General features: G+C 44.5%; 1 protein-coding gene across 8 annotated transcripts in view; it reads right to left on the bottom strand.

Moving 5' to 3' along the window:
- FBXL2 (F-box and leucine rich repeat protein 2) overlaps nucleotides 1-12,392 on the bottom strand; it is a 133,970-nt gene extending 121,578 nt beyond the window's left edge. For 7 of the 8 annotated variants that reach the window (XR_006207337.1, XR_006207338.1, XM_042955919.1 and 4 more), the window contains exon 1: nucleotides 12,338-12,359. Coding sequence is in view for 1 of the 8 variants with exons in the window: in XM_042955922.1 (XP_042811856.1) it covers nucleotides 12,338-12,340 (3 nt within the window). In the remaining 7 variants the exon portion in view is untranslated. Of the gene's footprint in view, nucleotides 1-12,337 lie in introns of all 8 variants that reach the window. The other variant, XM_042955922.1, reaches the window with a different exon arrangement.
- Nucleotides 12,393-14,811: the final 2,419 nt, after the last annotated feature.

Genomic DNA, 14,811 nt, shown 5'->3' with positions numbered 1-14,811 from the left:
GACATATCTGATAAAGGGTTCATACCTAAAATCTACAAAGAACTTAACAAACTCAACACCCAAAAACAAATAATCCAGTGAAGAAATGGGCAGAAGACATGAAGAGACACTTTTCCAAAGAAGATGTACAGATGGCAAACAGACACATGAAAAGATGCTCAACTCACTCATCATCAGAGAAATACAAATCAAAACCACAATGAGATACCACCCCACAACTGTCAGAATGGCTAAAATTAACAACTCAGGAAACAACAGTTGTTGGTGAGGATGTGGAGAAAGGGGAACCCTACTGCACAGCTGGTGGGAATGCAAACTGGTGCAGCCACCCTGGAAAACAGTGTGGAGGTTCCTCAAAAAATTAAAAATAGGGGCGCCTGGGTGGCTCAGTCAGTTGAGTGTCCAACTTCAGCTCAGGTCATGATCTCACAGTTCATGGTTCGAGACTCGTGTCAGGCTCTGTGCTGACAGCTCAGAGCCTGGAGCCTGCCTCAGATTCTGTGTCTCCCTCTCTCTCTGCTCCTCCCTTGCTCACACTCTGTCTCTCTCCCTCTCTCAAAAATAAAGAAACATTAAAAAAAAATTTTTTTAAATGTGAATTGACTAAATGCTCTATTCAAAAGACAGAAGATGACTGAATGGATTAAAAAAAAACCCATTTATATGCTGCCTACAAAAAACTTGTTACAGATCTAAAGATATATGCAGATTGAAAGTGAAGGGATGGAAAAAGATATCCTGTGCAAATAGAAGTGAAAAAAAAGTTAGGGTAGCAATACTTATAACAGACAAAATAGACTTTAAACAAACTGTAACAAGAGGCAAAAAAGGGTATTATTACATAGTGATAATGGGACCAAGCCAACAAGAGGATACAGCAATTATAAATATCTATGCACCCAGCACAGAGGCACCTAAAATATAAAGCAAATATTAACAGGCATAGAGAAATAGTAATACAGTAATAGTAGGAAGCTTTAACACCTCTCTTGTATTAATAGATAGATCATCCAGACAGAAAATCATTAAGAAAACAATGGCTCTGAATGACACATGAGGCAGATGGACTTAACAAATATTATAGAACATCCCATCAAAAAACATCAAAACACACCTTCTTTTCAGTTGCACATGGAGCATTTTCCAGGTTGGATCACATGTTAAGCCACAAAACAAATCTCAATAAATTCAGAAAGACTAAAATCATAGCAAGTATCCTTTCCATTCATAGTGAAATAAACCTAAAAAGAAAAAAAAAGTAGAAATCAAAAGATAACTAGATAAAAATGAAAATGGAAATGCAACAGCTCAAAACCCAAGAGATGCAGCAAAAGCAGTTCTAAGAGGGAATTTCATAGTGATACAGGACTACCTGAAGAAAAAACAAAAATCTCTAAAAATAATCTAAACTTACACCTAAAGGAACTAGAAAAAGAACAAAGCTCAAAGTTAACAGAAAGAAGGAAATGATAAAGATCAGAAATAAAATGAAACAGAAATAAATGACATAGAGACCAAAAAATAGAAGAGAAAAAAAAAAATCAATGAAACTAAGAGCCGGTTCTTTGATCAGAAATAAAAGAAATAGAGACCATAAAACAGAAAAAAAAAATCAATGAAACTAAGAGTCGGTTCTTTGAAAGGATAAATTTGATAAAACTTTAATCAGACATATAAAAAAATATTGAGAGAAATCAAATAACATCAAAAATGAAACAGAAGAAGTTAAAACCCACACCTTACAAATACAAAGGATTATGAGAGACTACCACAAAAAGTTACATGTCAACAAACTGAACAACCTAGAAAAAAATGGATAAATTACTAGAAACATACAATCTTCCAAGACTAAATCAGGAATAAAAATTTTGAACAGAGCAATTTCCAGTAATGAAATAGAATCAATAATCAAAAAACTCCCAGGGCGCCTGGGTGGCTCAGTTGGTTGAGCATCCAACTCTTGGTTTCAGCTCAGGTCATGATCCCAGGGTCATGTGATTGAGCCCCGTGTCAGCTCTTCACTGAACAGGGAGCCTGCTTAAGAGTCCCTTGGGGCGCCTGGGTGGCTCAGTCGGTTAAGCGTCCAACTTCAGCTCAGGTCACGATCTCACGGTCTGTGAGTTCGAGCCCCGCGTCGGGCTCTGGGCTGATGATGGCCCAGAGCCTGGAGCCTGCTTCCGATTCTGTGTCTCCCTCTCTCTCTGACCCTTCCCCGTTCATGCTCTCCCTCTCTCTGTCTCAAAAATAAATAAACGTTAAAAAAAAAAAAAAAAAAAAAAAAAGAGTCCCTCTCCCTCTCAGGATGCCGGGATGGCTCAGTCAGTTAAGCATCCGACTGCTGACTCCGGCTCAGATCACGATCTCATGGTTTGTCAGTTCAAACCCCACATCAGCCTCTATGCTGACAGAATGAAGCCTGCTTGAGGTTCATTTTCTTTCTCTCTCTCTCTTCTCCTCCCTAGCTTACTCACTCACTCACTCTCTCTCTCTCTCTCCCTTTCTCTCAAACTTTAAAAAAAAAGAGATTCCCTCTCTCTCTCTCCCTCTGCCCCTCTTCCCCACTTGTATGCGCTCTAAAATAAAAAATATTTATTATCATAATCAAACTCTCAACAAACTAAAGTCGAAGACCAGATGGCTTCCCAGGTGAATTCTACCACACACATATAGAAGAGTTAATACCTATCTTTCTCAAGCTATTTCAAAAAACAGAAGAGGAAGGAATGCTTCCAAATTCATTCTACAAGGCCAGCATTACACCACTGGGACTGAAAGCAAAGAAAGACAAGACACTACAAAAGAAAGACAGAAAGAAAGGCAGAAAGAAAGACAGAAAGGAAATTAGACCACTGTCTCTGATAAACACAGATTCAACAATCCTCAAATATTTGCAAACCGAATTAAGAAAATACATTACAAGGATCATACACCACAATCAAGTGGGATTTATTCCCAGGAGGCAAGGATAGTTCAACATCTGCAAATCAATTAATGTTACACACCACATTAACAAAGCATAAAAATCATATGATCATCTCAATAGATGCAGAAAAAGCATGTGACAAAATTCAACATCGATTTATGATAAAAATTCTCAACAAAGTGGGTTTGGAGGGGACATAAACATAGATCATGTAGGACACACCCAGAGCTAACATCATCATACTCAATAGTGAAAGCTGAAAGCTTTTCCTCTAAGATCAGAAATCAGACAAGGTGTACTCTCACCACTTTTATTCAAAATAGTCCTGAAAATCCTAGCCACAGGAATCAGATAAGAAAAAGAAAAAAAAGAAACCCAAATTGGAGAGGAAGAAGTAAAACTGTCACTATTTGCAGATGACATTACACTACATATAGAAAACTGTAAAGACTCCACCAAAACACTGTTAGAATAAATGAATTTGGTAAAGTTTCAGTTCAATAAAGGATACAAAATCAATAAACCAGTTGTGTTTCTACACACTAATAACAAACTAGCAGAAAGAGAAGACAACAATCCCATTTACAACTGCATCAAAAATAATAAAATACCTAGGAATAAATTTACCAAGGAGGTAAATTCACCCGTATTCTGGAAACTGTAAGACAGTAATGAAAGAAATTGAAGATGACAAAAATAAATGGAAAGATAGACCATGCTTCACAGACTGGAAGAATCACTATTCTTGGAATTTTTTTAATGTTTATTTGTTTTAATTTTTTTTAACATTGATTATTGAGAGACAGAGAAAGACAGAGCATGAGCAGAAGAGGGGCAGAGAGCAAGGGAGACACAGAATCCGAAGCAGGCTCCAGGCTGTCAGCACAAAGCCCGATGTGGGGCTCAAACCCACAGACCGTGAGATCATGACCTGAGCTGAAGTCAGACGCTCAACAGGCTGAGCCACCCAGGCATCCCAGAATTACTATTCTTAAAATGTCCATACCACCCAAAGCAATCTACAGACTCAGTGCAATCCCTATCAAAATACCAATAGTACTTTTCATAGAACTAGAACAAAGAATCCTAAAATGTGTGTGGAACCACAAAAGCCACCAAAGAGCCAAAGTAATCTTGACAAAGAAGAACAAAGCTGTAGGCATTACAATCCCAGATTATATATTTCAATATACAATCATATCGTATAATTCAAACTATACTATAAAGATAATCAAAATAGTATGGTACTGGCATAAAAACAGACACACAGATCAACAGAACAGACTAGAGAGTCTAGAAATGAACCCATACATATATGATCAATTAATTTATGACAAAGGAGTAGAGAATATACAATGGGAGTAGGACAGTCCCTTCAATAAGCAGTGTTGGTAAAACTGGACGGCCACATGCAAAAGAAAGAAATTGGATGCCTACCTTCCACCATTCACAAAAACTAACTGAAGACGGATTAAAAACTTGAACGTAGGACCTGAAACCACGGCACTCCTACAAGAAAGCTCCTTGACGATGGCTTGGTGACAATTTTTTGGGCTTGACACCAAAAACAAAGGCAACAAAAGCAAAAATAAACAAGCAGGACTATATCAAACTACACGCACACGAAATGTTGTTGCACAGCAAAGGAAACTATCAACAAGTGAACCTACTGAATAGGAGACAATATTTGCAAATCATATATCTGATAAGTGGTTAATATCTAAAATATACAAAGAACTCATACAACTCAATGGCAGAAAACCAAAGAATCCAATTAAAAACATTGGCAGAAGATCTAAATATTTTTCCAAAGGCACACAGATGGCCAACACGTACATGAAAAGGGCATCAACATCATTAATCATCAGGGAAATGCGAATTAAAACCACTATGAGGTGTCGCCTCACACCTGCCAGAACGGCTAGCATCAAAAAGACCAGAAAGTACCAGTGTTGCCAAGGATGTGCACAAAAGGGAGCCTTGTACGCTGTTAGTGGAAGTGTAAATTGGTGTGGCTGCTACAGGAACCAGTACGGAGGTTCTTTAAAAAGTTCAGAACAGGAGGCGCCTCGGTGGCTCAGGAGGTTGAGCGTTCGACTTCGGTTCAGGTCATGGGCCACACTTCATGGGTTTGAGCCCCAACATCAGACTCTCTGCTGTTAGTGGAGCCTGCTTCAGATCCTCTGTCCCCCTCCCCCGCCCTTCCCCTGCGGTGCTCTCTCCCTCAAAAACAAAACAAACATTAAAAAAAAAAAAAAAAGTCCAAAATAGAACTGCCCTATGATACAGATTCTCCTTCTGGGTACTTATCTGCAGAAAACAAAAACATAGCTTGAGAAGGTATCTGCACCCCCATGTTCACTGCAGCATTATTTACAATAGCCAAGATCCAGAAAAACCTAAGCGAGCACTGATGGATGAACTGATAAAGAAAAAGAAAATGTGGTGTATATACAATGGAACATGATTCAGCCACAAAAAGAAGGAAATCTTGCCATTTGCAACGACATGGATCTAGGGGGCATTATGCTAAGGGAAATGCGTCACATAGGGAAAAACAAGGATACTATCATCTCATGTATATGTGGAATTAAAAACAAACAAACAAACAAAAACCCAAGCTCATAGATACAGAGGGCAGATTTGTGGTTGCCAGAGGCCAGGGGTGGGGAGTGCGCAAAATGGGTGAAAGGGGCCAAAAGGTAAAGACTTGCAGTTGTAAAATAAATACCTCACGGGGATGTAACTAACATACAGCATGGTGACTATATAGTAATCCTGTATTGCATATATTTGAAACTTGCTAAGAGAGTAGATCTTAAAAGTTCTCATCACACACAAAAAATTTTTTTGCAATCAGTATGGTGACAGATGTTAACTATGCCAACTGTGGTGATAGTGTCTCAATATATACAAATACTGAATCATTATGTTGTACCTTTGAAACTAACAACATTATATGTCAATAACACTTGGACTAAAACAAACAGTAACTTACCTCCATAAAATGCAGTTCCTTTTTCAATTAGGTTGCTTAGGCTGGGGGTGGGGAGGTAAGGGGAACTGAATCCTTTTAATCTATGGTTGAGCTGGGTCTGAGATTTTAGTATTTATTAGATTCGGTTCAAGATTGGATTAAAATCATTTTAGGGCAAGTTCAGAACCTACCCTTCAGGGGAAGTCGGGATCCGAGCACTGGTGAATCTTTCCAGATCCCTGAGCCGTGCAACTTAGCTGCCTGCTTCCTGAACTCAGGGATTTCTCTAAGTTACATTCTTGCTGCCAGCCAGGGAGCTGTCTTTGCTCTCCCAGAGCACCCTCTGCTGTCTGTGCCTTCAGGAGATCTGTCTGTCTCTCTCTCCCGTTACTCTGGACTCCACCTTCTGAAAGGCTGTTGCCTTGACCGCAGTGAAAACCTGGATGGCCACAGGGGAGCATGTGTCAGCTCTCCCGCCATGCCCGCAAGCCTGTGACAGCCCCACTGGACACTTGGTAAAAGCCTCCAGTGGCTCAGAGAGAGTTCTAGGAACTGTCCTGCCCCGCCTCTAGCCTTCGGAAGGCTTCATCCACCTCAGGACCATTCTTAGCTCTTTCCCTGACCCCAGGCTCAAGCATACTAACTACTTCCTTGGACTCAGCGAAGGCCCCTTGGAAAGAGGTGGCAGGGGGGTGGGGCCTCCCTCTGTGGCTGGGGCTCTTCAAAAATTCCAAATGGTCACTCCAACCCATATGCAGTCAATAAAGTTTGGCTGGTTTCTCTTTACCGGTCTATCGCAGATTCTTCTTCCTCCTGCTGTCCAGCCACGGATGGAAGTATCTATGTGTCTCTGGGAAGGCTTTTTTTCTGGGAAGGCTCATTATGTTCTGGGTTTTAATCATCGAGATTTCTTTGTGTCCTCAGCTCTCTGGTGGGTTTCGAGAGAACTGCCAATTTTCTAGCTTCTCTGCCTTTTCTCCCCGGTAGGGTGGAAACACATCTAACTTTTGCCATTTTCAACATCCTCATAGAAAGTGGGAGCCTTTCTTATTCTTTTTGATGGGAGAAAAACAGGGCAGATAAAGGACTTGCACAAGGTTTAGAACTTGCAAAACAAACAAACAGAAAACCTGTAATTTAAACGTGTATTTCCTGACTCCAAGTCCTGCATTCTTCGTACTGCACGACAGGTAGTAAAAGGCTATTTGTACCCGCCATTTAACCTCTCGGTGTTTCCAGTCTGCAAACTGAAGGGACTGTGCTAGAGAAAGTCAACGTCTTCTTCAAACCTAACACTTCCAGATTCAACGAAGTTTGTGTTTCTAAAATCTATAGCATCACACTATTTCTGAAAGCCTGTGTCTTCAGATTTCACATGCCTAATGAGGATCACAAATTTATCAAGTCCAAAACCGACACCTGCTTTCTTTATCCATTCCCTAAACTTACTCTTCCCTTGGTCCTCATCCCTGTACATGATGACTCCTTCCTATCACTCAGACTCAAATCATGGCAACCATCCTGGACTTTCCTTTCTTTTCTATTCCACCATGAATCTATCAACTAATCCTACGGATTACTGCAACAATAATGTCCCATCTGGTGTCCTCTGTTTTTGTCCTTTCTCCCCTCATTCAAACCCCAAACGTATTTTCCACAGCGCAGACAGAACGGTCACACCATGTCAATCTTCTTACACTCTGCCAAGTGCTTCCCCTTCCCTCAAAGGGAAAGACGAAGCCCTTCAAATGCCTCACGGATCCCGTGTGACTTGGCCTAACTAGCTTGATCTCCCCTCCTACCCTGCACGCCGGTCCCGCTACACTCTGGCCACACGGGTGTCCTTGCTGTGCCTCCAGCACCCCAGGCATGATCGGACCTTCGCACCTGTGTCCTCCCCTGAAATGGCCTTTCCCGGGGCATCCCTGTGACACACCCTCTGTTCAAACGTCACCTCGTCACCTCGCCAGAGAGGCCTTCCCTGCCACCCACATAAAAAGCAACTCCTCCCTCCTCTCCTCCCGCCCTCTCTCACCCAGCTTTGCTTTTCTCCAAAGAGCGCTCACCACCTCATCTGCACGCTTACGATGTCTTTCTGCCACCACAACATAAGCTCCCTAAGGTCAGGGCCTTGCCTGTTGTGTTGTTGGGTACCCACTGCCTACAAGAGTGACCGGCACACGGCAGCACACAATCAATATCTGCTGGAGAGAAAACCACAGGCCAGAAAATTTAATGGAAAGACAATCCATAGGGGCAACGCTGAAAAGCTGGGTGTGAACCTTGATTCTGACTCCACAAAAACTTCCCCAACCACCACCTGTTGTGCTTTCTTAGACCCCTCTGCTTCCATCCCACCGTCTCATAGCCACCCCAGTGCGGGAGGTCGTAGTAGGAGACCCCACACAGGGTAGAGCTGAGACACAAAATGAGGCCAGGAAGCAGAGGGAGAAGTGTAGCCCAATTCATGGCGGGCCATATCCGGAGCTTTGGTTGCCTGCACAGTTGTTTTCTTTTTCCTCTAACGTTTTCATTTATTTTTGAGAGAGAGTGGGGGAGGGGCAGAGAGCGAGGGGAACAGAGGATCCCAAGTGGGCTCCATGCTGACAGCAGACAGCCTAACGCGGGACTTGAACTCCTAAACCGCGAGGTCATGACCTGACCTGAGGCCGGACCCTTCACCATCTGAACCAGCCAGGTGCCCCTGGTTGTCTGCACTGTTGAGTGGGGAGGAAGGAAGCCAAGTAAATCCTGCAGGACGTCATTAAACAACATCATGATAGAGAGTATGTCATAAAATAAAAAACACGCTTGGGGCACCTGGGTGGCTCAGTCAGTTGAGCATCCGACTTCAGCTCAGGTCATGATCTCACAGTCTGTGAGTTTGAGCCCCACATCAGGCTCTGTGCTGACAGCTCAGAGCCTGGAGCCTGCTTCGGATCTGTGTCTCCCTCTCTCTCTGCCCCTCCCCTGCTTGTGGTCTGTCTCTCTCTGTCTCAAAAATAAATAAAAATATTTAAAAAAAAAAAAAAAAAAAAAAAAAAAACACGCTTGCTGGCTCAACTGATAAAACACTGACACCCTTAATCTCGGCAAAGTACATTCATGCCAGGCGCTGGGAACAACCTTCAGTTTGGAAAGAAGCCTAGGTGTGATGGTTAAGATGCCAGACTTTGGAGACAGACTGGTTGAGTTCAAATCCAGGGCTCTGCCACGATGTGACATTGGACATGTGACCTCATTAAATCTGGGCCTGCTAAATGGGTATAATAATGTCAATCTCATAGGGATGTGGAAGGATTAAATGAGATAAATATGAAGTGATCACCCTAACACTGGACATTCTTAGAAGGGCTCTATGAAAAAGTTATTGTTACAGTTACTAAAAGTTAGGCCTCACCCCCACCTCAGTGCAGACCACAGGGAGACCAAAATCGTCAACAGAAGGAAAATTTATAAACCTCTTCTTTTCACGATCTGTTAACATGGATCTCATTATATAAGCATATAAGCTCTCTTAATTGTAGCATTTGATGGCAAAGAAACCAAAACTGTCTGTAAACTTGGATATGTTTTATTGTAAAGTTTCCCCCCGACCTTGTGCTTCCCAATAACTCCGAGAAGTCCTAACTACAGACAATACAGAAAGAGGGCCAAAATAGTGGGAAAGTCCAAGTGAATGAATTAAGATTGGGAAAACAGTAGGATACGATGTTATTTTATATTTCCCCCTTAAAAAATCTGCTTTACACCCTAAAGTATTAGGCAACAGCAAAAAACATGATGACAACAGGTATCCACTGTCTATTTTGATCCATAGGAATCAAATTGCTGTCTTTTTGTAACAATTTTAGAACATACAACTAAAATATATGTAGAAAGTTACTACTGGGGAAAATCTCAGAAAATGTAACTTTATGTTTTAAAACAGATTCATTCTCTAAGTCTAAATGGCTTTATGTAAAACACTAGTCTTTGTGCTTCCCAAAAAGGATGTGCCAATTCCTGAATGCAAACCGAAATGACAGGAGAAACCTTCAAAGCTATTACAGTCATGAGTATGAACCCCAATCCAGTAATCTCTCTTCAGGGGAGGGAAAAGTAAGAAAAGAGAAGGCCTACTCTGTTCTGTAGCATCTAGCTCAGTGCCAGGAACCACAAAGTGCAAGTATTCATAAGTGCTCAAAAATATTAAAGTCCAAGTAAGAAAGCAAATTCTGTAACATACACCTGGCATATAAATTAGGGAACACACACTGATACTCTATACATTCCGGTGTAATCCAGTGTTTACATAAGCAGGTTCTGAGACAATCTGCCTGGTTTTGCAATCTCGCCTAATTTATCAGCTGGTTGACCTGCACAAGTTTCTCTACCTCTCTGTGCCTCGATTTCCTCATCCCTAAAATGGGGAAATGGTATATTCCTCATAGGGCTATTGTGAGGGTTAAATAAGACATGTAAGGCGCTCGGTAAAATATCTCACGTAGAACGTACACAATAAATGCCAGGTGTCATTACAGAAGCCACAGAAGCGAGTGGCTTAATTGAAGACATTTTCATTGAGAAACACTTGAGCAGAGTTCCAAATTCACGCGCAAAGTCACTCCTGTCAACAGCGAAAGTTGTATCTTATTTTCAAGCATTTAGTGAAGGGTCATGTTAGGATCTCCGATGCAGTTTTGGGGTTCACACAGGCACCCTCCTCATTCCGCCTCCTGTACCAACCATCCCCCCACTCCCCTTGGAGCCCAGGCATCGGCTCCTCACTCCCTTAAATCCTCTCCTCGAATGAAACCTTAATGCTTAAAAACAGACAGAAAGCAAAACATCTCTAAGTGTAGGAAAGCAGCCGCGAGTACACAAGTATAGCAGAATGCTTTTAAAGTAAATAAAACTCTAAAAGGCACAACAGTGAATCAAGGTGGGTGAGAATGGAAGGGGGAAGACAAAGGAGAAGAAAAGAAAAATGGGCAGCGGGAGGAACAGGAGACTTCAGAGGGCTGTGAAAATTTAATTCCTGAACATTCTTACTTTCTCCTGGCTATAACTGTAAGAGCTTTTCTCTCATAGACGGTATTAAAGTCACTGCAATACTTGACATTCCGATTTCTGTAAAATTCCTTTTCTGCAACTCTTGCCGGCTCCATTAATTTGTCACTTAAAAGCCATTCAGAATGAAAAAGAAGCATACGCAAAACAAAGCCCTGTTATTTGCGGGTAATGGTTTTTTCCCCACTATCAAAAGGCCACGCGTCTGGCAGTTGCTTTCTCAGAGTCAATGACAGATACAGACCAGCCAGCCGCCTTCTCCTACCATGCCTCTCCCCACTTACTGAAAAGACAAAGCCTGCCGGGTTCCAAATGGTAGGCTTTCTCTCCAGGCCAACTGGCACTTGGGGAGCCCCCTGCCATCTCGGCTTATCAGCACTTGCACTAACCCTGCAGAGAAAGAGCAAATCTACACGAAATCACTGACGGTTAGAAAACCTGTTTCTGAAAACGAGGCATTTCCTTATTGTCCACCCCAAACCCCCCTCGCAGGCGCTGTACCAAAGCTGTGTCCCCAGCAGAGTTCGTTCAGTTCCTCTGCTCTTACACCCTTTGGAGCACCCCCCCCCCCACCCCGGGGGGAAACCACACCTTTGGTTAGCAACTCCTTGAACCCTGTCTGGTCAAGCCAACAGGGGGGCCGGGTCTTCAAGTGAGGCTTTAAAAGCGAGCTGACGGGGGCCAGGTGGTACGCCCACTCACAAGTTTAGGGAATCAAAGTGATCACTTAAGACGTTCACACACTGATCACAAATCGAATCTCTGAGGGGGCTGCTCGCAGAAAAAGCCTCCAGCTCAGTGCCCCCATTTTTTTCGGAAAAAAATGCAAAATTACACATCCACGTCTCCCAACTGCCAAAAGACCTGTACGAATGATGAACCGGGAAGAAATGCAGGTTGTGTGTCAGGTTATTTGCGTGTAACTGCGCAGGAACGAGACAGGTAGCACACAGACTGCAAAATGCAAAACAGGGTGGGCACACAGCTCCCTCTCTTCAAAAACAAAAAAAACCACACCCTCCCTGGGGGGCCTCCCAGGCTCGCCGCGGCCAAACGCGTCACGCCGTCCGGCCGCCCACCGGGCGGGGGTCCCGGCGGAGGCCCAGACCTCGCCCTGCAGACAGCGCCGCGTCGCGGACGCCACCCTCTCCCCCCCCCCCCCCCCCGCCAGACGGGTGCCGGGCGGAGGGGGGAGGGGGGGTCCCCGGGCTCCCCCTCCCCCCGGGCCCGCCCCGCCCCGCAGCCCCGCAGGCCGCGGCCCGGCCTCCCCGCGACCCCGGCGCCGCCCGCCCGACCCCAGCAGCGGCGGCGCCGGGACCCGGCCCCGGGGCGGGGCCGGGCGGGGCCGGGCGCGGAGGCCCGGCCGGCGCGGGCCCCAGACTCACCATGGCCGAAGAGCCGCGAGCGCGCCCGCAGCCCGGAGTCACACGGCGCCGGCAACGCCCGTTGTCCTGGTGACGCCAGCTGGGCGTCCCGCCCCGTTCCCAAGGTGGGCTCCGAGGCGGCCATTGGCGGCCGGCGAGCACGTGACGCGCAGGGCGGGGCCGCGGGGCCCGCCCCCTGCGCCCCCGCCCCCTGCGCCCCCGCCCGGCCGGCGCCCGGGTCCTCGGCGCGCGCGAGGCCTCTCGGCCTTTCGGCCTGGGCGTGGGGCCCCGTCGCCCTGGTCACCTGGACGCCCCTCACCTGACCGGCTGCCCCGCTGGAAGAGACTTTGGTGGAGCTGCTTTGTTTCGGAGGCAGATTACACAGGTAACGCGAGGTTGTGAAGGGCTTCTGAAACTAACGAGAGCAAGAATTAAGTAAGAATCAAGCCACGCTGACTCCCCGCGCACATGACCCCTGCTTCTCTCCTCGTTTATCTGCTTCCCGTGAAGTGTGCATTATAATATGCTGTAGTCTTAAAAATGCAAGCAAACCAGGGGCGCCTGGGTGGCTGTCGGCTAAGCCTCCGAGTCTTGGTTGCAGCTCAGGGCATGACCTCGTGGTTGGTGGTTTCGAGCCCCGTGTTGGGCTCCGCGCTGGCAGCCTGGAGCCTGCTGGGGATTCTCTCTCTGCCCTTCCCCTGCTCACGCTCTTTCTCTCTCCCTCTCTCAAAATAAATAAACTTAAAAAGAAAATAGAAGCGAACCGGACGCACTGTTATAAGCTACTTCTTTGGGATAAAAATCATCTTTGCACGCCGTTGCGTGTGTCTACTCCAGGTTAGTAAATCCATTGGCAATTTCTTGGATGTGCTTAATATGGTTGAAGGGAACTTTCGATATCCTCACATCCAGCCCGTTAAATCTATGGAGATATGTCCAAAAGCCAATCTGGCCTCTCCCTTTGAATGTCTAACAGGTGTCTCAAACTGAATATAGGCCACGTACGACTTTTGATCCAAATGTCATACTCACTCTCCAGTGTTCCTCATCCCGCCAGAAGTTCCCACTTCCCCCTTGGTTCTTCAGGACAAAAACCTAGGAATCATTCTCGATTCTCTCCTTTCCGCACGTTCTGGAATCTATCTTTAAATAAGTCACCATCGTCTCTTGCCTAAGCTAGTCTCTGTGCCACCTGTCTTCTCTCCTACAGCCTACACAAAAGCAGCATTTCAGTGGCTTCTCACGGCACTTAGGAAGAAGATCCAAAGTCTTCCTGGTGGGGGTCTTGCCTCCTGCACTGACTCACTTCATCTCCTTCCACTCTTCCCCCTTCCAGTCCACACGAGCCACGCCTTATTTCCCCGGGTTCCTCAATCGTGTCCGACACTTTCCTGCTTAAGATTCAGCAATAGCTGCTTCCCATATTTGGAATATTCTTCCTCCAGAACTCTGCATTGCCCACTTCTTTGCTTGAAACAGGTGGGCTGTCTCCTCAAATGTCATCTTCAACGAAGCCTTCCCTGACCATTCAATCGGAAATATCTCACCCCAGTTCCTTTCTCACCTCAGCCAACCTCTCTTATAACTGTCTTGTTTTCAAAATACCTAGCACTCCTTGAGATCATCTTTTACAATTTTTGGTATATTAATTACTGCCCGTCTCTTCACCCTGGAATGCAAGATGTCTATCTTGTTCCCTCCCTATGTTCCTACTGTTTCGAACAGTTCCTGACTTATAGTGGATGTTCAATAAATATTGATGATTGATTGATTGAATGAATGAACATCTGTTCTCAGACTGGATGAAGATACAAAAGAGAACATGACCTATCAAAATGGAGAGTGTGATAGAAGAAGAAAAACTGTAATTACTGATACATTTTATCTATTTTAACATAAAATATTCATGTAAGTAGTAAAATATAAATGTACACTTTTTCAAAAGTGAACACTTATGTAAATACCACCTAGGTCAAGAAATGGAACATTGCGAAAAGCAACGAAGAACTCATGTGTCCTTTCCCAGTGTTAACCCCCCCCTTTTCCAAGCGACCACTATCTTAATATTTATAGAAAACGCTTTCTTGCTATTCTTTATATAATTTTATAATTCATTAATTCTCATTTCTATAATGTATTCCACTGAATGTGTACACAAGAATATATCCATTCCACTGTTGATAGGCATTTAGGTTGTTTGGGTTATTTACTGTTTAGGACTATTTTATTTTATTTCATTTTTTAAGTGTTTATTTTTGAGAGAGAGAGAGAGAGACAGCATGAGTGGGGGGCGGGGGGGCAAAGAGAGAGGGAGACACAGAATCTGAAGCAGGCTCCAGGCTCTGAGCTGTCAGCACAGAGGCTGACGCGGGGCTCGAACCCATGAACTGCGAGATCATGACCTGAGCTGAAGTCAGCCGCTTAACCAGGTGAGCCACCCAGGTTCCCAGGACTATTTTTATTTATTTATTTATTCATTCATTCATTCATTCATT

This window comes from Panthera leo, chromosome C2, assembly GCF_018350215.1.
Source record: "Panthera leo isolate Ple1 chromosome C2, P.leo_Ple1_pat1.1, whole genome shotgun sequence".
In the NCBI taxonomy this organism is placed as follows: Eukaryota; Metazoa; Chordata; class Mammalia; order Carnivora; family Felidae; genus Panthera; species Panthera leo.
Note: the sequence above shows the minus strand (reverse complement) of the source record. Positions and strands in the feature narration are given on the sequence as shown.